General features: G+C 40.5%; 1 protein-coding gene across 2 annotated transcripts in view; it reads right to left on the bottom strand.

Moving 5' to 3' along the window:
• Positions 1-23,932, bottom strand: part of RPS6KA2 (ribosomal protein S6 kinase, 90kDa, polypeptide 2) — a 292,047-nt gene that overhangs the window by 57,424 nt on the left and 210,691 nt on the right. For both annotated transcript variants that reach the window (XM_014951152.1, XM_014951153.1), the window contains 5 exons: positions 18,530-18,610; positions 17,627-17,706; positions 14,267-14,373; positions 7,081-7,118; positions 6,355-6,497 (listed from right to left, as the gene is read on the bottom strand). In XM_014951152.1, coding sequence (XP_014806638.1) covers positions 6,355-6,497; positions 7,081-7,118; positions 14,267-14,373; positions 17,627-17,706; positions 18,530-18,610 — 449 coding nt within the window. The remainder of the gene's footprint in view (positions 1-6,354; positions 6,498-7,080; positions 7,119-14,266; positions 14,374-17,626; positions 17,707-18,529; positions 18,611-23,932) is intronic.

Raw genomic sequence — 23,932 nt, 5'->3', positions numbered from 1 at the left:
AAAACAGTTTTCTAAAAGTGTGTATGGCTGAAAGATATAAACAAGATTTGGAAAATACAAAAGTGTAAACTCCTGCTTAGTCAGTAAAGAAGTTCCTCCTCATGTAAGAAGTTCCACCTAAACATGAGGAGGAACTTCTTTACTTTGAGGGTGGCAGAGCACTGCAATAGGCTGCCCATGGAGGTGGTGGAGTCTCCTTCTCTGGAGACATTCAAAACCCACCTGGACAAGTTCCTGTGCAACCTGCTCTAGGTGGACCTGCTTTGGCAGGGGGGTTGGACTAGGTGATTTCCAGAGGTCCCTTCCAACCCCATGTGATTCTGTCTAGGAGAGAAGAGCTCCCTGGTAGAGCTGGAGGAAAGCAGCTCATCTTCTAGAGAGAAACACTATGGGGGAGAATTTTTAAAACTGCCTAAATGACGCTGGAGCTCAAGCACCATTTTCAAAGTAAAGCCAAAGTAGAGCCTTAGTCCTGATCAAAGTGTTCAGATATAGTGGAGACGAGGGGCATAGAATGTTACTTCCCAGGGCAGCAGCAGAAGTGGTACAGATTGTACCAAACCTTCCTCATGATTTCTAAAGAGTTTACATTCAGGGTTAAGTACCTAATGTTCACTTACACTTGCTCATGTTACTTTGTTGTTATAATAAATCTAATTGAACGGCACTAACAATGACTGCTACAGCTCATTTCTTTTGGCAGAAATGGGCTTGACACTGCTGATGCAGATGATACAGATATAAGCAACTGCTTGGTCAGTGACTATGTGAGAAGAAGGCGACTGTAGTTCCCACCCACCCCAGTATCACAGAAAGATCTCCAAATGCACCAGTGGCTGCATGGGGCCAAGAAACCTGAAGCCACGAAATTCAGACGCTGTGTCCAAGAGGGAAGGAAGGAAGCAAAAAAAGAAATTTAAGTTGCAGGAGGCAGCAGGGGAAATGATGGTCCTGGAGGCTTCAGGGAATATTTACTGCCCTGCTCTAATGGCTAGCACTTTGTTACCACATCTCCAATTACACAGGTTTAATGTTGAGATTAATTCAGATTCAGAAGAAACGCACTTAACATCAATATTTAAAGTGAAAGGCAGCTATATGAGTTAAATGTACCAGAGCTTTTTACTTCAATGGACTCGACTAAGCAGCAGCTGGAAGAAAGCACTGGTTTCTCAATTTCAGTCCTCATTAAATGTGTTGAAAGTTAAAGATGAAATAACAAGACTGAAAAAAAATAAAATTGGAATAGTTCATCTCATCAGTTAAAGCTACTGCTTCACCACACAACAACCTGTCTCCCTGCTTATTTTTTTCAAAAAATCAAAAATCTCACTAAACGTAAACACGCAAGCAGAAGTGAGCACTGGCTGCTAACACCCTTGCACATAAATACAGAGTTGTATGGGTCACAGCAGGTTGACAAGGAGCTGAGCCTAGGTGTGAAGAAACTCTGTAGTATTTTTGGCTATTAAAGCAGACCCTATAGTTTTGCCAGGAGCCTCAGTTTTCACTCTCCCCACTTCCCCATCTGCATAAACCATCTGTTTGCTCCTTGACTCCCAAATGATTCGCTTCCTGGGTATTCTGGAGGGCCACCTTCTGTTAGCCAGTGCTTCAGAAGGCTGTGCCTCCTTCCAACCTTCACTTCCTTTGTGTACCAACATTCAGCAAGAAAGGCAAATCTTCCCTGTTCCAGTTCAGCTGCCACAGAGAACCACAAGAGAACCACAGAATTAAATCCCGATGGGAAGAGGCCTCTGGAGTCATCTAATCCAGCCCCTGCTTAGGTCTCAACATACTCTGCAGTGGTTCCTTTCTCTAGTTTTCAGGGCAATCACCAATTTCAGTAGGCAAAACACCAGCACTGGAGACCCCAGAAGATATCTAAGTGGGAAGACCTCGGGAAAGAGCCACATTTCCTCAGGGAATAGATTCAAGAAGCGACCTTGGTAGGTCATTGAGGAACAGAATCAATGAGAAAAAAATCCGCAGCCTGGGGTAATTGCCAGATGAATCTTTCTAGCAGATGGAAGGAGAGCAGATTGCGTAAATTACTTCAGCTGAAGTCTGCTAAAGTATGGCGATCTTAGGATAAAATTCAGGGTTACAAAGAAACTTGATACCACTTGGATTTGGAGAGCAAAGAGAGACGGTCTTGTCAGAATGGCTGGGTTCCCCTCTCAACACTTCCAGTTATTTTGCAGGTAGCTGGGAGCTGGTCTGCCACTCCATTGTTCTACCATTCATAAAATGAATTAAGTATTTTTCATTATTGGCAGGTGTGAAGCACAATGAATTAGTGTTTGCAGAGGGTCTGAATACTTTCACATAGCAGCTGACATAAACATTCGAAATACTGCTCATGAAGATCATCTCTTGGACTGGGAAAAACCCAAGTGTTATGATGGGATTTTATAAAAGCAGACTATTGCTTTGATGTCTCATACTGATATTTCCAATGCAATTGTACATTTACTACAAAATTACTACAGAACAGACTACTTTCTCTGGATACCAAAAGAATAGCTTTTTTTTTTCTTGTGGAGACTTCACTACTCACACATTCACTACACTGCTGACAAATATAAACACATTTCTTTTTATTTGGGACTGCCTACTGAGTCATCACACCCCTTCTTCGCTAATTATATTCCCCTCTCTGCCCACATGACTCTCATGGGCATACAGTGTTTTTTCCCAAACTGCAAAGAGATACAACTTCCATGAGGTCTGTGGCTTTGTAAATGAGGTGGTACAATGAACTACAAACCCACTGCCTTGAGAGGCCTTCCCAGAGACCTGTGCATGTTATAGACACAGCTTATCTGGGCCCCACAGATGGCAGTGCGGGCATCAAGCCTCCTCCAGTGCAGCTGAAAAGGCATTAGTCCTGCACACAACTTTTTAACAATTAAAGTCAATTGCTAGTCCATGCAGATTTGTTGATGCAAAGCTTTTCTAGAACAAGTCCTATCCAAAACCTTCAGTGCAATGAGTAAGATGCAGGAAGGCAGAAAACAAAATCTGTCTGGTCACAACAAACCACACAAATTCACCAGCACAACATTCTAATTGGGTCCCACCAGTTGTCATCACATACTAAATGAGAGGCAGCTACTCTGGAATCCTCGGAAGGGATCCCAAGGCATCCTCTGGAATGCTCGGAAAGGGTTAATTTCAAGATGTATATAGCTGTAGGAGTTGATACATACCATAAAATAACTCAAACAAACTGAGGAGTGAGCAAGCAGAGCAGAGAACAGTTTTGGTTTTGCAGCCTGTGTCAAGGACTTAGCTGGTAAATGAAGTTTTACTGTTATGATAATAAAACTCCTCTTGAATAATAAATAATAAAATAAATAATAACATAATTATTTAATAAGTTATTATTATTAATTAATAAGTTAATAAGACCAGATTTTACTCTTTTTCAGATAAATTTGCTTTGATCACAGCACGCCACATTAATGTTGTCTTCAAGGATCATTCAGTTTGATTCCAGCTTGTGCCTGGTCAATGCAGGATGGTAAGGAGCTGCTAGTACACCCCGACTCTTGATATTGTAGTGTTAATCCCTCTTCACATAAGAAAACAGACAAGAGAGTGTTTGTTTGCTCTTCTGATGGCTAGGCTACAGGCCATTTTATCACTATCTGCCTAATTTGTTCCTTCTATTGATCAAAATTTAAGGTATGAAAATTGCACTATCGTGTTCACTTCCTTTCAATCTATGCATATGCTACCAACTGGTACATTTTCTTTGTATATCTCACATCATATTGCGAAATAATACCGTTTTAATTCTCTTCAGTTTTTCAGACTGGCAGAAAACCAGCTCCTCTAATAGAACATACAAGTGACAGACCAAGGAAAACTAGGAGAAATAAGCAGAGCAAAAGACAGCAGCAGAAAATCCTCCTGCATTTTTATAGTATGGAAATACCCTTTTTTCTGCCCCAACCAGCTAATTGCTGAAAAGGAAAAAAAGATTCAACTGATTAGAGCTATTTTTCTCTAAGATGGCACTCAAAGGCTTAAAGCATTAGCTTATAGTTAGAAAGATTTTACTCTCTTTAACTCATCCCCATTTATATGGATTCTTATCTTTTGTAATTCTAATGCATTGAGTCCCTAGGGATGAGGAGAGAGCTGGAGGGGGAAAAAAAAAAGCAAGCCTAACAAAAAACAGAGGGGAAGGAGCCAAGTTCATTAGCAGGTGAAAGAAAAACAATCTATATACCAAATACATCACCATTTAACTGGAGATAGTGAGAAGGCACAGATAACCCCAAAAAAAAAAAAAAAAACCCCAAAAAATTTAAAGGGTTATCATATATTTATTATAGGAGACATACCCTATTGACTTTCTTGAATAAACATATGTGGTTCAGAAGTGCTGAGCTTCCACAAATGGATTTGTGGCCATAGGAGGTAAGGAAGTTCCACTCCTTTTAAATTCAGGTAATAAATTACAGTATTTACTTAGATTAATAGCTGTCGATGAGTTAGATCAATGATGTAGGCCCTCCTGACCCCACATCTTCACTAGTTTTCACATTGCTTCCTACCCTTACTTCTTTTGGTGGCAGTTGTCTGCTTAGGGTAAACAGCACTTAAACATACTGTATGGATTGTGGTATGTAGTGTAAAATGCAGCTACCTAAAACAGCTTCCATACCACAGGAAATGATCTTTGATCTTCCCTTCATACCACAGACTGAAGAGGATGGATGGATGCAGGCGGGAGCGCATTAGCACCTGAACACCTAATTTTAGATGGCTGCTGTGTTGATAGAAAAACTTTCCTGACAACGCATCCCAGTGTCAAATCCTGCAGCACTCAGGAGGATGTTGCTGGGTCCTTCTCGTAAGCCAAGCAGCTCCACTGTCGTCAGATATCTCTCACAGAGCTCTTCTTGGAAAGTGTTTTCTAGGGCCTCACTTCTTAAGTAGTCAGGAGTTTTCTTCTGCTTTCCAGGTTAACTACATTTCACAATGAATTTATTCCTTCCTGCTCTTGGGCAACATTACTCTTCAGCTGAAATAGCTCCTTTCTCTCTGTGGTGTTTTTCCCTGTGATGTATTCATATTCATGGGATAGTATGTGTACCATCTTTGGACCATTATTGGAGTAATAAGCATCTTTAGTTAATTAATTTCTCCTGCAACACTGTATCAAATACTTTACTATAATGGTGGCACATGAGAGCCACTTCATTTACTTTGTTTAGATAAAGCTGGCTATCTCATCAAGTAAAATATCAGATTAATCCAGCATGACTGATTTTTTGGTTAATTCATGTTGCATTTTAACTAACTTTTCATTGATTTCCACGTACAAAAAATGAATTAGCACAATGTCTCATATTGATTCCATTTAAACTACCTCCACAATAGCTTGCAGGACTTAAAAGTGAAGCAAGCGGGGAAAGATTGAAACTTTTGTATAGTTATAATCCAATGCGAAGACATGCAAGAAAAAGATGAATCCCTAACTATTCCTCTGTGCACATTTGTGTCTGTTTCTGATGATTTCCTCCCATGAGAATAGCAGTCATTTTAAAACTGTTTCACATGCATCATTTTAAAACCAGCTTCAGCATGCACTCAGCACAAAGCAAACATCCCAAACTAGTCATAATCAAGACAGAGCAAAATAGTACAGAAGAAAAACAGAGGATGACACAGTGCCCGTATGTATTTGTTTTCTTCTTCCACCAGGAGAAAAGGAGGTTTTTGAGTGACAGCCTCCCACCAGCTCATAAGACTACAGGAAATCTAGCACCAGTCCTAATCTACCTGAATCTCATTAGCGGACCAAGATTCAGCAATGCTGATATGAAGACAAATAAATGGCAAAAGAACCACTGATGTCCTGCGAAACATTCAGAGCGGCCTCTAAAATATGTCCTTTTTAATCTATATTTTGCAGAAAAAAAGAGTAAATCTCTGAGTTTTTCTAAGAGGATTTCCCTAACTTCTGAAAAGTGCTGCTTGGGGAATTGTTTCCTCACAGGAACCATGTTAGCAACCAGACAGGTATTCCTTCTGAAATGCTTGTGCTCTTCTGTGCTACTCAAGCCCTGTTTCTGTGCGGTAGAAATATTCATGCCTCGCCATAACCACCTGAAACAGCAAAGGACTTTGAGAAGGAATAGAGAGAATCTGGGGCTAAATGTTACCTCATATACTGCCAGGAGCAGCTGGTTCTCTATCACTGATGCTATGAAAATGATCAGGCAATCATTACACATCTACTTTGCTATCAATCCTTAATTGCTGGAAGCAGTACTTGCAGGATCTGATGACTGCTACAGCCACCCCTCCAACAAACAAACACAACTTTTCCATTACCATGAGTACGCCGAAAGACCACCAGTCTGCACTCTGTGTGTGTCCTCGTCGGTTGACCACCTCTGGGGCCATATACTCTATTGTCCCACAGAACGAATACGCTCTCTTGTCATGGTCGATGGCTTCTTTACTGAGACCAAAATCTAAATAAATTGAAAGAAAAAAAAGGCGTGTCAGGTTTTAAGCCGTACCTACGTGGAGTGCCTGGTTGGCATTTGTTAGTACATCCTGAAATAGATGTATTATTTTCTCTGTTCAGAATGAGGTTCTGGCCCAAAGCAGAAAGAGTTTAAATAAGCAGAAATACACAGTTTAGGTTTGATGAAGACAATGCTGGTAAGAATCCTTGATCAGATAACCAAAGCATTTGGAATAATAATCCCAGATGGACACCAGTGAAAAGGATAGCCAGACAGCACCTTCCAGGTAACCTCTGCACAGTTACAATTCAGAGAATTCGATGTGGAGTTATCAGTCATACAGGAAGCATCCTTCCACCCATGGTGGTAGGCAGCCACGCTTCATATCAGGCAGGACTACATTTCTACCAAGAAAACACTATGTTCTCCATGTGCTGTGCAGCACGGGTGCTTGACAAATTGCCAAAGAGAACTCCAATACTCAAACTTTTCCAGCTTTTGAGTTTTTGCAAGAAAACTCTTTCCAAGCAAAGACCATAATGCAGAAAAAAAATCAGTTTGTAGACGTTTTCTGTTCCTCACATACCTGTTATCTTAATGTGGCCCTCTTCATCAAGAAGAATGCTGTAAAGCAAAAACCAAATATTCATTAGGCAAACACAGACTGAAGTTAATAAACATGAATAAAACCTTTTAGACAGGTAAGGAGATACACAAGACTCAAATACACGTGTAAAGAAACCCTCAATGAATCCACTGCCCCCAGAAAGAAAAAAGATCCTCAAAGTCTGTCTAATCTCATGTCTGAAGGACGCATGGCCTGCGACACTCGTGCAGGGAGCCTCCTTCTTACTCCACAGCGTGCTCAGGGTGGGCATGCAAATTGAGCTCAGAAAGAACAGGGTGTTCAAAGCCAACAAATGCAAAGTACCTGCTTCCAGCAGGAAAAGGAGCTACAGGTTTTCTCCTCATAATAATAAAGGCAAGCACACACGTAATCAGGGCTTGGATTCACTGGACCTAAAATTAACTCCAAAGGTAGCTACATTCACGCTGGAGTAATAGAAGTGATCGTAGAGCACAATGACTGGTCACAGCTTAATGGTACGGATCTCAGCCCCTGCTAATTTATTCTGTCCAGAAGCGTAAATGAAAATTCAGCCTGGAAGCCAAGTTCAAGTATTCTCATATTTGCCACCTGCCAACTTATTTTATTCTCACAAAGGCACTCCAACATTTCTGTGAGAAAAATGACTGTAGTTCACAAAAAGCATTGATATTTTTTGTGGAAACAAGAAGGAACACTGAAACTGAAAAATAATGATTTTGGTAACCTTTCTGCCTATAAATACTGATACAGTAATGAGGGTGGTGTTTCTTCAGTCCTGGTTAGGTTTAGTGTATTTCTCTTTTCAAAATGGTCTAGTGAGCTGTTGGCTATTTTTATACTCCTCTTCTCTCAGAGAGTCACTTTAATCCATTTAATCAGGAACAAAATTAGACAGAAGTGAAACTAACACATTGGGACATACTTTTATGAAAGGTTGCCTCTGTACTGAAACATAATTGAAAAGAGATGATCTGTCATTTGTTTGTGTGTTTAGAACAGACTGTTACTGTACAATTCATCAAATACAGGCCAGCAGCTGTGTCACTACTATGCGTTCAATAATTAAAGCTTTTCCTTGTAGGTAAGAGCTTCTTTACCTCTATTCATTCTTCCCAGATTTCTTCAAGAAGCATAATTTTCAAGTATTAGCCTTTATCAGGCATGTTTAAATGTATTTTTGTGGCTACAATCCCTAAATGAGAGTCTTGTGTTTCAGAAGGAAACAGAATAACACACCTGCCAGTGTGGAAGTGAGCATGAATGTACAAACTCCACAGATCTGGCTCTGGAAAAATAGCAAGGGGGAGTACAGCTCACAGAAATCACCCAAAATTGTGCCCCACACCCAGGAAACCCCTGTGAACAACAATGCAATTCAAAGGGCACAGAATTTTCCCCAGCAACACTGATTTTATATTTCATTGATTTCATACGGAAAATTCATGCTGCTTTTGTATGTACATAATACATGGTTTTCATACCTTTGCTCTCATCAGAGGTTTCATACCTTACCCTCATGAAAGGGAGGGGGGCGATACCAGCACAGCTATCACACTAATAATATTGCCTTAGGTTAAGTGAGCCTGAGACATATGACAGACTTTCTCACACTGAATGTTTGTATGAGCAAAAAACATCAATGGATCCTGCATGCTATAACCCCTAGGATTCAATCTACAATCCTCCCCTCTGTCTCCTGTTCCCCCATCACCCTCACAGGGTGCCCCCAGCCGCCTGCAGCTCCCCCCCCGTGGCCCCTGGCAGCACCCCTTGGACAGATGGGGGTTTCCACATTTGCCATCTGCCAACACATAAAGCGCTACGGTTATGCACTGGAAGTTACATTCAATATAAAAAGAAAATAATATGCTAACAGTGAGAAAAAGATAATCGTTGCACTGAATTAGCTTTGAGTGACACTAAGAAGCGAAGAACACTGTACCTGCTTCTAAGCATCCGGATTACAAAACCAGACAAATGGTTTTCCTTTGACTGACTGTGAAAGCAAACTTGTTCTCTGATCATACCTTCTGTCTTCTCTTTTTATCTTTATCACTTTACAGTTCCTTTTTATCCCACATTGTCAATGGTAGAAAATCCATTGTGGCAATCACAATTACTTTAGCTATGGTTTGCAGGATCAGCTAATCTGAAATAAACTAGTATTATTTTGCAGGAAGGGAAAAAAGAACCAGAAGTTCTTAATTCAGGCATGAGAAAAATCTTTCTTATAAATCAAGGTCTTGAAAATATAAAATACATAAGTAGTGGGCTACTTTTAAATGTTAAACTGGGCTATAATCCCATTAAGTGACAATCTTATTCACTGTAAGATTTTTCCATTTTATTTGTTCACTTCAACATTTCAATGTGTTTACAGGATACTATCATTGTCAACCTGTTCTTTATTTCAAAACAATAACAACATTTTGGCCTCAGGACCATCCCACAAACATTCAAACTGCTTTCATTGACTTCAGTCTGAAGATAATCCTTGAGAAAATAAAGGCTGAAAATCTCCATGTTAGAGGCTGGGAAACTAAGCCAGTAGCAGGGGAAGTTACAGGAGAATCTCATAGTAGAGCTAGGACTGCAGCCTTCTTAAGAGTGTTTTTGTTGCAACTTTAGCATAGGGATAAAGAGCCTTTGTTATGAGTTGTTCAAATTATTTTATAGTGACTCTTAAATCACGGCCGCACTTCTCCCATTTCTCTCTATTTTTAATTTTGAGTCAGTCTTTTAAGCTTCACTTTGAACCCAAATATACCCAAATAATCGTGAAGTTCTGCCAAATCTATTAAAGCTGCAAGTCTGAGGTGGGTTGTTTTTTTATGATTTGAGTTTCTTTTCAAGCCAGCTCAGTTGTGCAGAAAATTCAGCCCACACCTTATGTTTTTCAGAAACTGTAGCCAAAATTTCAGGTTGGAAAGAAAACCTGAAACTTTATAAAGAGTTTTTAATTTGATTGCAGGCTTTGCTATGAAAGTACCAGATAAGAGTGAAGTATTCAAATCTCTCCCAGAGAGATGAAGACCCTCACAAACTGTCCACCTTTTGTGCCATTTCAGTGTTTGTATGACCCCATACTATCCCACCATGCTGAACAGTCTTATGCCAAACCCATCTCTGCTGTAGCTTCATTGACTGCTTGCTTTGATGGAAGACAATGGTGGGATGGTGGAAGACACCAAAAAGTCTTTGTCCTTTACTGATTCTCAGATCTTCCCCCTATACACATGGCAGCTACGTTTAGGAAGGAATTGTAACAGTTTACAACATGTTGCATTAAGCAGTAGTGGTTTGGGTTTCTTTAATATAGTTCGATAATTGAGGAGTTGTTACATGAGCAGTTAAATGAGCTGTCCCTCCTGCAGACATCTGAAGGCATTACATGGTAAACCCCTCCTTGTTAATCAAAATCCCTACGACAGAACAGTATCAAGGTGCATCTGAGTACCTGGAGATAGAAAAGGCAAAAATAACTAAAAGAAGTCTGTGCATTCTCAGAAGGTAGAGTTACTTCTAAGTCACTCATACTCTTAAACCACAGCATAAGAAGTAACATATGCATCATATACTACTTTATAATAGGTTCCCATTTTTCTAGTTCAGTATAGCCCTATTTAATAGCTTGATCTTGCAGTTCTTAAACAGAAACATGCCTCACCATGTAAGTAATTCCACCAGTTTCAGTGTGACTGAACAGTACCTTGTTCCACAAGGGATGCCACTGAAACCACCAAGACAACTCAAGGAGAAGAATTTGCCTGCAACAATTTAAGGGAAGAAGCATCTCCTTGTTCTAAACAAGACTTTAACCAGAAAACTCAATTGTTTGCCTTTTTGAAGCAAGTACAGCTAACTTTATAACAACTCCCAGAGTATATATTCTGCTTGCACTTAAAATTAATTCATAGCTTTGAATTGTTAATATGGATTTTTGCTCAGGGAATCTTAAAAAAATGCTGAACCTTAAATTTTAATGTACTGAGGGTTCTTTCAAGTCGTCTGAACAGTGCTATTTTCTAACTAGTCTTCTTTGACATAAACAGTTCTGATGAACTTCATTTTAGGATACTTACAGAGCTGACTGAAGCAATCTCAAACCTATTAGCAATTACTTTTGGGAGCTTCTGGAGGACAGCAAAAGCCCTGAACAATGAAAGAAGCTCAAATGCAGTGCCTATCTTTTAACAAAGGGGGAGAGAGAACTGGGAAATTACAAACTGATTCATTTCTCTTCAGTTCTGCAAATCTGATAGAGTAAACCTTGTGCTTTAATGAGACTGGTGATGCTTCTCCTGAAGACATGGGTGTAATTCTGCATGTTGCACTTCAAAGGAGATACGGATCAAGAGAAACCAAAGGGGAGGAATGAGAATGACTCAACACCCATAAAGACTGACTGGAGAAGAAGAGTTTGGCAGCTGGACTGTTTAGGGTACAGAAGAGAGGTCTGAGGACACAGATGTGCTCACAATCCCCTGAGGCTGATGTTGAGAGCAGAAAAAGCAGAACGAGCAATGGCCTGCAACTGCAGCAAAGAAACTTTGTTAGCTATTAAGAGAAACTTTCTAGATGTACAACCAGTGAAGCACTGCCAAGAGGCCTCCTATGGAGAACATGGAATCTTCACCAGGGGTTTTAGGAATAGGGTAGCAGCACATCTGTAATGATCTTGACATGTTTGACCCTTCTCAGAGGCAAGGGGAGGATAAGAACATCCTGGGGTGGTCCTAAATTTATTTTATCATCTTATTTATAGAGCTATTCTTTCCCAGATGTAACTTAAAAATATAGCACTTTTTTCCCATTTAGAATGAATATTTTTTTCTGCTGTATCTGTTTTTTAACTCTAAAGTTCCAGTGAAATCGTAGGCTGTCATGCCCTTCTGCCCTAGGCATGGCTACACATGGGCTTTGCACTCACAAAGTTATTTTTAAAGGATATATTTTTCCATCAAACAGATGCCTTGATTTATCCCCAGGTATGAACTTCAGTTATACCAGCCTGGGTCATTCCCTCTCCTGTACTACAATAGCTATGTAAAATAATTTGATACTATGACAGTTGTGTCCAGATTCAACCATACCAATGGTATCTATTTAACTATACATCAAAGACCATAAACAATACATTCAAGAGTTATGAAATACCAGAATGAGGGCTGCCCCCTTAGCTGTACACAGTGATTTCACTGTACAAAGGTCTTTAATTACAGGATGATACTTTTTTGTTTTCTTCCAGAGAGCTCTTGCCTCAGTTGGCAGAACAGCTAATATACTCAGGGATTTTAGCCGAGTGGTACAGTGAAGGGGATGGATGGCTGGTCTCAGCTCAGATGAAAATGCACAGAGAACTGGGTTTCATCTTCACCTTTTCAACATGTTTCTATCTGACAATGGCAAATCAGTGGCACCTTCCTTTCTTAGGTGAGCTCTCATTTCTCAGTTCACTGATCCCTGATTTGAGACACTGCAGTTTGGTCTGCAGAGATTTTAAGTGCTCTCGCTTGCAACTGAAGTCAGTGAGAGATGTGCTTTGAAACACAAAGTGACACATAATGCTGAGAACTCTGAAAAATCAGGCTCTTGGCATTTCAGAAACAGTGAATAGTTTTGACATGCACTTAATTTTCCTCTCAGTTTCTGACTTCTCCTAAAGCAAAAAATTACGGCATGTGCCTATAAATGTAACAGCACCATGATTTGTATTTGAATATAAAGGCTCATATTTGGATACCTTCTAATAGCAGCTTCATATATCATGTGTTAGCTTGGAAAACAGCTTCATCTAACACCAGAAAGAAAAGCAGCGCGTGATTCATACTAACACTTACTAGAAACAGAGTTTAAAACTGAAAACCTACAATTGGAGTTATTCTATTATGTACATGTTTGCTGCTGCTGAATGAATAAAATAGCAATACAGAACAAAGTTGAAACCAAAGAGCTGCTGGCAGACAATGCCAGCATGTGACAGTGGCAGCGCTGCCTACCTGCATTTCACATTGTGTAACAAACCAGTACCTTTATCCCTCCGGTGGTTTAATTTAGAGGATGACTTCCTGTAGTTGACAGCCTGGATTTCAGCACATAGTACCGCTGCTGTAACCAAACCTCAAAACCAAATTGAAAGTTTAAATCACATAGTACTTTGCTATAGATAAATCCTTCCCTTCAACTTCTCACCTACAAAATCCACCTTCCGCTACTTCTGGTCTCTTATTTTATCCATGAGCATGAAATCAGTTCACTCCATTTTAAAGAGCAAGCTGCATACTGTTGTACTTGGTGTCACAGAAGGAAAAGGCTGCTCTGGTGTTATACTTTGGAAGTGTAAACAACAGCCAAAGAGACTGCTCTCAGTGGTCATCTTTTTCAATGATGGTGACCATTACATTAAAAAGGCTGGTCACTTTGAAATGTTGCAGCCTGTTTTATTGGAGCTGGCAGAGAAGATGCAGGCAAAGCATCAGGCAAGTGGCATGGAATGAAAACAATATCACGTCACTCCCAGTGATAGCACTGAGGGTGTAATTGAGTCTATTAATGTACTGCAAAGAAGAAAGAGAAAGAAAAACTTCCATAGCACCACATTAGGAACAGGAAATAGCTGCAAACAGAAGCGGGAATAATTACTGGGAAAATATTTTGTATTGTTAATAAAAGTGTTTTTAAAATCCTCACCACCATGTCTCTCATGAGCTAATACACACACTAGTTTTCAGAGATACTCACTTACTTTAAGCAATGGCTACAATAAAACTGAACAGTGCCACGACATATTTCATATGAGCTGGAAGTGGAGTTGCTTGGAGTGGTTTATAGCACAGCAAGGGGGAGGGCAGATTAAATGCTGCCAATGGTGAACAACGCTACTGAAGAAAAAGGCGCAGAGATCTGAACCCTGCGCTGAGATCATTCACTAAACTGAAGGCCAGGCACGCAGGGGCCACATCATACTGGAACCCAGCCAAAACACTTGGCCTCGTGTTAAAATGATATGATAGGAAGACCCTACTCTCGTATGTAGAATCTCACACAGGAGAAGAAAGGCAGAGCCCCTGGCACCTTCTGACTTGCTCGCATAAGAAGGAGCAGAAACGGCCTGAAAGCTCATATATTTATGTTTCGGTTCGCTCTTGTCTCATTAACTTACTTTTCTGGTTTTAGATCTCTGTAAATAATTCCAAGACCATGGAGGTGGTCTAACGCCAAGGCCAGCTCAGCTAAGTAGAACTTGACATCCTCTTCTGTAAACATCACCTAGAGAGAAGGAGGAGAAGAACACATCTATTTACTGGACAGCAATGGGCTGGCTTGCGTTAAACAGACGTGGGGAAGGAATTGCCTAACTTGGGAATGCTGGAAGGACCATGGTATCAGGTTCAATTTTCCATAATTTGTCTAAGGCTCACATTAACAATTCTCACCAGATTCTTTTTATAAAATGAAACTTGATCTGTCGAGTATTTCTGCTCCTTAAAACATGCTGCTCTCATTCATCTGTTTGATCTGTTTAGATGACATCATGTTGCAATAATATGAATAAGGTTCTAACTCATTAGACTTTGGAAATGAGTGGCAAAACTCAATACGTTCAGTGCAACCCTTATTGCTTTCATATTTCTTAATTTGCTAAAATCTTGGCATTCGGTTACCAAATTCCCACTAATTAACATGGGGTAACCTCTTTAGGGAAGCAAAATGCTTCCAAACCTGAGCAGAATACACAGCATGAGGAGACCCAGAGATGGATTAAAAAACCCGTGCGTCGAGGGTTCAAGGAATCTCAGTGCAGATGCCCTAAGCAGTAGTGTGGTGTCTAAGATCCAGGGCCTGATGAAGTCTAAAATGAGGGCAGCTGCTTGCTTTGTATAGCTGATATGGACACTGCTAACACTGAAAGCTCTGCTTTAGGAGGGAAGACATTTCTGTAATCAAAAAAACACTAAGCTCAGACGAACAGAGCTCAGATGGCAAGAAACCCCTTTGGTTCAACTTGCATTATATCCCAGATGTTATTAAGTCCTCTTTAATTAAATCTCAATATGTACAGTGATAAAAATGCAGAAATAGAAGCTGATATATTGGATACACAAGTGTGAATACTCTGTACGACAGAAGTAAAAAGAGCTCAATACAAATTTACATGTCATATGTAAATGTAAATATCTACAGTAGAAGTTGCTGAGCTTATTTTTAAAATTTAGTCTCTGTTCTTTAAAGGGGCAGCCACAATACTTGAGTGCTTGAGCTCTCTGCAGAGGGCTGAGAGCAAAAACAGAGGATTCAGAGAACAGATATCACTTAATTTAATTCAGAATATCACTACAAAGACTAGAAAGAAAAAGGATACATAAGCAAAAACTCTGACTAAAAATGTAATTGGTCTGAACATAAAAATTGCATTAATTATAACAATAAATTTAAATTATTTTTTAGGTTTAGAATAAATCATGTAGACAAGATTAAATCAATAGAATCAGGGAAAATCTAATCTATGCAGAGACACTCAGCTAAGTCAGAGGTCTTTGACACAGCAAGAGAGAGAGAGGCTTTCCATGCACACATGCTGTAGTAGAAGGGATCTGATTACAAGTCCACTGAACTCAACACCATTGGACCAAGCCTGTAGTTAACAAATTGCAAGCAGCACAAAATTTCCTATAATGTCTTCTTTTATGATGCCTTGCCACTATAGAGCTGCAAAGTGTAGGTAGACAAGATGAGCTGCAAACACTGAAAAGAGAAGTATGTAGAAGGGCTGTCAAGTTAAGAGGGCTCATTCTTACAGTAGATAGCAGAGAAATCTGGGCATTGCATTGGAAAAACTTTGTGGGAAATGTGCAGTTTTAGAGGAGTAAAAAATTAGAGCTGTTCTCTTTCTCGAAAGAGAACTGTGCAGAGCAGTTAACTGCCCTCTGTAAGCAAAAATCACTTTTTCTCTCTTCTCCCATGAAATCAGAGGGGCCCTTGCTAAGCCAGCACACTGTGTCCTAACAAAGCCTGGTTTCATGACAAACAGCAGAAGGATATTTTTATTTTCTTTAATCTTTTTCCTCGTATTAAAAATAACTGCTACCACGTACTGGGTACTTATATAAGCATCATTATTCGGCAGTGTAATTAACCTGTTGCTAATGTCTTCTCACATTAGCAAACAAGCTTTGAAAGCAAATACTTGGGCTCCCAAGCTGTGGTGCACACAGCAGACTGCAGCACGTCACCAAACCAGAAACTGGATGAGCAAAAAACACCTAGGGAACTTTTGAATGAAAGTACTGTTTTCACAGCTTTTTTAGTCCATCAGTTACTCCCTAAACCAAGAAAAGCGAACAGAGCTTCCCCTCAAAATGGCATTTGAAAGGTCCCTATTTTATCTTTTAAGAGCGTGTTACGTGGATGCTGGCACCCCGTGTCCCCACAACTCAGAAAGAGACCAAGGGCTGGGGACATCATGCTGGGGACAGAGCGTGACGGGATGCAGCCCAGCCCCTGGGGCAGCAGGTTGCCTCGCTGGGACCATCCACACTGCCCTACCTCGGGCTAAATGTGGGAGGATGCACTGCTCTCCAAGCAATGCAGACAGCTGGCTTGAGGAGGCATCTGGATAGACAGGCAAGTGACAAATGAATCTACAAAACTTGCCACTGCTGCTCTCTACAGGCATTAGCGAGACTCAAGTTTGGACCATTTCCTGGCTGCCTTGTTCTCCAGCAACAACAGCATCTCCGCAGGGCTTGGAGGACAGGGAAGGGATAGGAGCCCAAGGAGGTGACGGAAGCAGCAGCTGTCCCCAGGCAGGCATGAGGAGAGCTGGTGAGGGCTGGGACAGTCAACCTCCAAACCCCAGGGTGGTGAATGACCTTTGACTTGCTCCCAGCAGCTGCTGCAGGAGACGGCTCTTTCCGGGAACGCCCCTGGAGGTGTTCAAGGCCAGGCTGGATGGGGCTTTGAGCAACCTGCTCTAGTGGAAGGTGTCCCCAGCCATGGCAGGCAAGGTGGAACTAGATGAACTTTCCCTTCCAATTCTAACCATTCTATGACTCCCAGCTCACGGGCTGATGCTCTGCTGTCTTCACACTTGCTGCAGGGGTTGGCCCCTCATCTATGGGCATCTCTTCTTTATGCTGGCAGTGGTTATGTTTTTCCAGAGGTTCTGTGCCCATGTCCAGGGCAAGATGTATTGGGGATTGATTTCTCAGACTGTTTCTCATCATATCCAAGATATAGTTTGCAAGCAATGAGCCTGGGGCTATTTCCCTATGGTAATGGCTTAGCAGTGGTGCAGTTTTTGACAACAGCGACGCTTACATGATATCTGTTGCATTACCTATGGCATAATTCAAATACAATTATTAAGAACGTACTTAAAGATGCAAGGTGATCCAGTTCCATTACATATATATAACATTACTATTTCCAATTTTGACTATTTTTTATTTCCACCAACTTCATCTGACTTCTTGCAATCAGGACAGTCTTTCATTTCTAAAATTAAAATCTATCCGCTTACCTCTTTGGAGAGTCTTGTGAAAAGGTCGCCTCCCCGCAGGAAATCGAGTATTAGATACAACTTTCCTTCTGTTTGAAATGCTGTATTAGAAAAGGATGCAGATATTGGTAGTTTGAACCAAGATAAAGTCTCCAAAGAATTAATCTTGTTGACTAGCAGTGTATTGTCCATGCCATTAGCTTTCCTGTCATTTCAGCACTTTGAGAACAGAAAAAAAATTAATTTCTCTATGTAACTACGCAATTGAGCTTAGACTTGGAAAAGATGGTATCAGCTGAGAGACAACAATGCATTAGTAATATATTCTTTTCCATGTTAAGCACCTATGAATTAATATTGCTTTCCATTGCACAGGATAGCAGGAGTCACTGAGGGCCAGACACAGAGATCAGCTCTCAGGTTTGTGTGAGGAGAGAGCCTGCACTATCCAAAATGTCCTTAGAAGACCCTTTACAGTAATAATGGTGCTCATCAGGGAGCTGGTGAGGCGGAGGAAGGCAAATCCAGCAAGACACCACGTTCATATATACACATATATAAACTCAGACTGGTGCTGATTACTAAAAAGAATTTTAATTTAGATTCTCTGGTTTCCTAAATGGTAGCTGACAGCAGGTGAGGGGCTTGGCAGATGTATACTCATCAGCTACCCCACCAGCACAATCTATCACGTTAAGACTTTCCAACAAATATATTTTTATAGAGGAACGGCTAAAACCTACTTATACTTAAATTCTCCTTTAGCATAAATAAAGAATATCACACAGGTAGTCTCTAAGATTTTGTTAGAGACAGAGTCACAAGAAGGCAGGGGATATCTGCATGAAATTATAACACATCTAGTTACAATTACCCAACCAACCAATTTAAGAACAAACACGAATTATATTTTATTATAGTTACCATAATGAAGCTTGACTATGAAAGGATGATTCACTTCTGCCAAAATGTCTCTCTCCATTTTTGATCGTACCCGATCCCGAACTACAAAGAAAGAACAATAAAAACAGCAACATATTAAGAAGCAGCATGGTCACTGGATACAGTACTGGAATGAGGGTCAGGTGGTTTGAATTCAACTTCTTACTTGGCTTCTAGTGTGACCTTTGGCAAACCATGCCACTCTCTAGTGTCCCCTTTTTCTGCCTGTCTTGTCTGTGCAAAGAGTAAGCTTTTCAGGAAGGCATCATGTAGACATCTCTGTAGGCATTTCTGTAGAGAACTGCCCTAACTGAAAGGACTACAGTATTAAAAACAACAGGAAGGTGATTATGCTTTGCAGAAGAGAATGTTAATATGAAAATGAAAACTGCATAAAATTAAGAACTCTATCTCATTTAAGGTTAAACAGAATGTACCGGTCCCAGAGCTTGTCGGGTTAACCTTATGCAAACTAATTTTTGTAATGTGCTGATGCTAGCAGTGTTTACGACGAATCACTGAATAGCACTCTCTGGAAGAGAGATATATAAAATATTTTAAGCTTCCAATAAACCACCCAATCAATCAGTAATAAAGAAAAAAGGCTGATTAAAAATAGTAAAAAACTACTTTTATGTGTAGAGATAAAATATTGTGTGATACCAGTGAGAAAAATACTTTTTATGGTTGAGATTAATAGAGAGTAAGAGAAAAAGAAGTTACAGGTGAGGTGGGTTCAAATTAATCAAAACTAAAGCTGCAGATTTCATAGCAAAAACATTTACCAGAATTTTCAGACATGGAGGAGGATTCAAGTCCCCATATTATCACCTCTTGATCTCACAGATTCATTTTTCAGTCAATCACAATTTTACTAAGTCCATAAAGAAAGTATTGAAATTTTCTTCTTTTTTCACTGCATTACACAATGCCAATATGCTAAAAGTGTCTACAAGAAATGTTATGAAACTATTTTAGGCGGTAAAGCCTGAGATCTCAGTGAGATTCTGTCATCGCCTGCATGTTGTGGAATTGCTGAGAAGCTGAGTACTCTCAGCACCCAAGTAATGAACGTTCCATAACAAAATCACATATTCATATGTTGCTGTCCTTCCAAAACTGATGCACAGAAATGCCTCGAAAACAGCTGATCTGAAAACCTTAAATAGAAGTGGGGGGACACTTGGATTTCTTGCTATATTGATGCTTTACTTAGGTCAATAGTGACGTAAACTCATTTAACCTGAACTACCTTGCACATAAAAATAAAAACAAAGGGAAACTCAGAATCTTATTGTTATCTCACAAGTAAAAATCACACATCATACAGTCACAAAATGCTTAACCTACTTGGAGGCAGAGCATTTCTCATGCTGTAGACCAACGATGCTCCCAGGCAGGTGTTCTTGTTGAGCAGGTGGGCATTGCTGAACCCTCTATGTAGGACATTTCCCCTTAAGCTTGGTTAGATAGCCTAATTAAGTGCCTCACATGAGGACAGGCTGGCAGAACGGCAGTACACCCTCCTGTCCCCACCATTTAAACCTCTGAAGAGGTAAAGGCACAGCTCTGCAGCAAGGTGCTTTGGTGAAGCCCCTACCCTGTGCCCTGCTCACTGCTGTAGTGGCCACCGCTGAAGCGGTTACAGGCTGTGGACCTGTCAGGGTGCCACATCACCCTCCACCCATGCATACAGGAGGCACAATGACATTAAAGAAAAGGCTACGTCACCACAGAAGACACCTCATTCTCCAAAGTCACGGCTCCATAACTGGTCTGAACCTAGTCTCCTCCAAAGCTGCTCTAATCACCGTCTTCACAGCGGCTGCCAAAAGAGATTACTGGAACCTGTAATCAGGATTACAGCTTGGTACGTGAGCTGGTGACCTGCCCTGCCCATCTTCCAGCATCAAATACTGCCTGATTTAAATGCTCTAAGGGCAGAAGGTATATAGACTCAGATTTTTATGCAATTCTTCCACCAAAGAACCTATTAATCATATTCTCTAGAAAGGCAATTCCCTTGTCCTTTTCTTACCCTATTGCTTCCATATGCCTGAGCCATGCCTGATTTTAACCTTGAAAGTAGCCTCCCTAGAGGTATCTACCTGCTTGCACCAGCTCACTTATCACAGGGCATTGTAAGAGTCAGTGATTATACCATATGCTGCACATTCATTGTCATGACATTAAATAGATGTGCAAGATTAAACCCCTTTTCCTTTTTGGATTATTAATTCTGTCACCCTTGCCTTTCAGAAGTGAAAACTTTTTTTCTCTTATTACGGATACACCTGGAAATAGGAATTTCCCTTTTCTTCCACCCTCTTGTACTTTTGGGATTGGGGCAACCTGCATCAGGAAAGCTTTTTGATATGCGCCAGGAAAGATCTCAAGAAGAGATGGCACTTTGACATAACATTTCAACAGCATAAGGCTCTGGCTCAGTCTGACTCCTCTGTCATCTTCCAGGTACCGTGAGTGGAAAAATGCCTCTCTTCTGCACTTCAGAGATCTTTTTCTAGTATTCAGTGGCCCCAGTCCGCTTCACTAAGAGAGTCTTCCTTCTAGTTCTTACATCCCAGCAGTCAGATAATTAGATTAATTTGCTCAAGCATGATCTGAATTAGTTCTGGCTGCTTCTTCAGCCTGCTAGATCTTGGCTATGGAAGGATTCCTCCAGCAGCATAGGGAGAGATGGATGGGGTTTGAACAGCCGCTGCAGTGCCAGGGACGATGAGCCCTGAACATTAAAGATATTTACTTCTACACAGGTGACCAAGCAAACATGCATGTCTTTGCTTAGTCTCATTTGGGGACCAGTGAACGTGTACCATCATGAATTTCTCCACTCATTTCCAAAATAACTGGATCTATGACTTATTTCTATGGATTCCTTTCTGAGTGAATTCTTTTTCTCTGACAGTATTACCAAAGAGCTACAAAACCAGCACCGGAGCTCAACAGCCTCAGGAGAGATGACTGAGTGCCCCAGTTCGGTACCACTCAGCACAGGGGTGGGCTCTCCCCTCACCTGCTGCTGCGGAACAGCCACCTCTTCTGCCCACCCCTTGGCAACGACAGGGGATGTACACCAAAGGCACAGAGGAAAGTGCAAATAACTCAGCTCCCCCATCCTCATTTTGATCACTTGCAGGGGCCTCGGTACAGCACAGACAGCCCGAGCAGGTGATGCTTACACCAGACATTCACCTATTTGAGTAAAATGTGCACTGGAAATAGCGCTCATCTGCTCAACTCTTGCCCTTTCCACCCAGTACTGGATTTGGTTTGAAAGGCGGGGTTTGCTACTTATCTTTAAATTACACGTTGGAGAGAAACAGTGAACATAACCTGGAGAAATGAGCACAAAGTCATGAAGATCATTTGCATGATCTTGGAAAAATTGGCTACTCCTGAAATAGTCCCTGGTGTCACCAGACAGAAGAGACCAGACTGGTGGAGCCTATAACAGCGGAGGAAGCACCTGCTACCCTGAAACAAAAACAGTTCCCATTTCCAGGTATTAATGTGGTATGAAAGAGAAGTGGAGGCAGCTGAGGATACATGCAAATAAATAGAGCTTATCCTCTTCTGTCTGTCTAGCTTTGAACATCAAAGAGGAGGATGTTACTGCTTACTTTATTTAACACTGAATGCTTAAGGAGAGGGTTTCATTTAAGGTATGAGTTTTTACTTCTTAGGCTGTTTTAATTTTAATAACCATAAAGTAGAGAAGGGAAAGGGGAAAAGTATATTAAGAGCATCCTCCAAGGAGAGAAAAAAAGGTCCTTCTCAACAGACTAGATTTATATTTTCTGAAATAGAAAATAAAATCATAATCCTGTTTCCCTCTCTGAAGCTCTCATGGTATCAACTTTGGTTGAGATTTAAATATGTAACTATAAATTAAATTTCAGCCAATGAACTTTTTGTCCTATGTCTCACATAAAAACTAAGTCAGTGCATTTCTAAGCTATGTACACTGTCAAGTAGTGACGTTCTAGGGACACCCCTTGATGTACATGCAATAACATCATATCAGTTCAGCAAGAGGTAGGGCCAACCCAATGAGTACTTTAATTAGTGAAAGCATGGCCTACAGGAGCTGTAAAGGGGGAGTTTATAGAAGAGACACTAATTTATTCACTGTAATACTGATTAAAATTTATAGCTAATTCACCACAAGGGGAAAGCAACTTGTCGCATCTAGTGACTGGATAGCTGAGCTGAAGTCACAGCCCCATGAAGTTAAACACCATTCAGCCACTGGTTTCAGTGGAGCCATAGTGTTGCTTCTGGGATCTATTTGGCCAAAGAATAATTTCCAAACACATTTATTTAATAGTACCCTTCTCAGTGCTGCCCAAATAAATTCTTAGTTCTCCTAAAAGGAAGTTATCCTGAAGCTGTCTTTTAAATTTGTGTGCAATACTTTGCTGGTCTTTTATCTGTCTTCAGACTTACCTGGAGTAAAAGTTGATGTTTCTGCCTCAAGAGAAGTAATTTTCAATCTAATTGCAGCGCAGTTTTGGTTTTTGCATATAGATTTGGTGTTACAAGGCAAGAGGGTTTTACCTATAGCCATCTACAAGCTAACACATGCATCAAATTTAAATTGGTATTAATTAATTTTCCAAGTGGATGTTTCAATACACTTCTAGAAACAATTAAAAGACTTCTAGCCTAAACCCTGTTTCACAAAGGGGATGGAGATAGATTTTGTGAGCTCTGAAAGGCCTCTGAAGTTGAAGATGATTCTACCAATCTTCAATAGCACTGAAGTGGTAACTCTTACCTTTCTTAAGGTGGTGTTAGGTGCATAGAACCTGTCATAACTCTAGCACCAGCTTGACTACCTGCTGGCTGCCTTGTGGCACAGGAGCCCAATTCGTCCCCAGGGTCCTCTGGAAGTGGCTCAGGGCAAGACCTGCTGCTCTGGATGCCTTCCTGAGTGGGCCAGTCTCTCTCCACTGATTTTGGAAGCAACCTTCTTGGTGTTACCAGGCTGAAAATAGCATTTGAAAGCTTAACTTTTTTTTTTTTTTTTTTTTTTTTTTTTAGATCATCATTTTACTGGGTTAGCAGCAACACTCAATCGCAAAGATTTTCCACTGGGAAAACTATTCCACAGATATTGAGAGCATTTCATTTTCCCACCACAGCAACAAAACTGGGTAGTGCCCTTCCAGGACACTGCTTAACAAGTGCTAACTGACCACAACATAATTTATTATAGACTGGTTTATATTTTTTACATGAAAGAGGTTATCAAAATGGGCACCCATTTAGTTTGTAAAGTAATGGTTTACTGATGATTGTATTTCAGAAAAAAAAACAGAAGCATGAAAATATAACTCAACATTCATAAAATTCTGCATTCAT

Source organism: Calidris pugnax, unplaced genomic scaffold (genome assembly GCF_001431845.1).
Source record: "Calidris pugnax isolate Ruff unplaced genomic scaffold, ASM143184v1 scaffold24, whole genome shotgun sequence".
In the NCBI taxonomy this organism is placed as follows: Eukaryota; Metazoa; Chordata; class Aves; order Charadriiformes; family Scolopacidae; genus Calidris; species Calidris pugnax.
The sequence above is the reverse complement of the archived record's forward strand: the minus strand, read 5'-3'. Positions and strand labels throughout refer to the sequence as shown.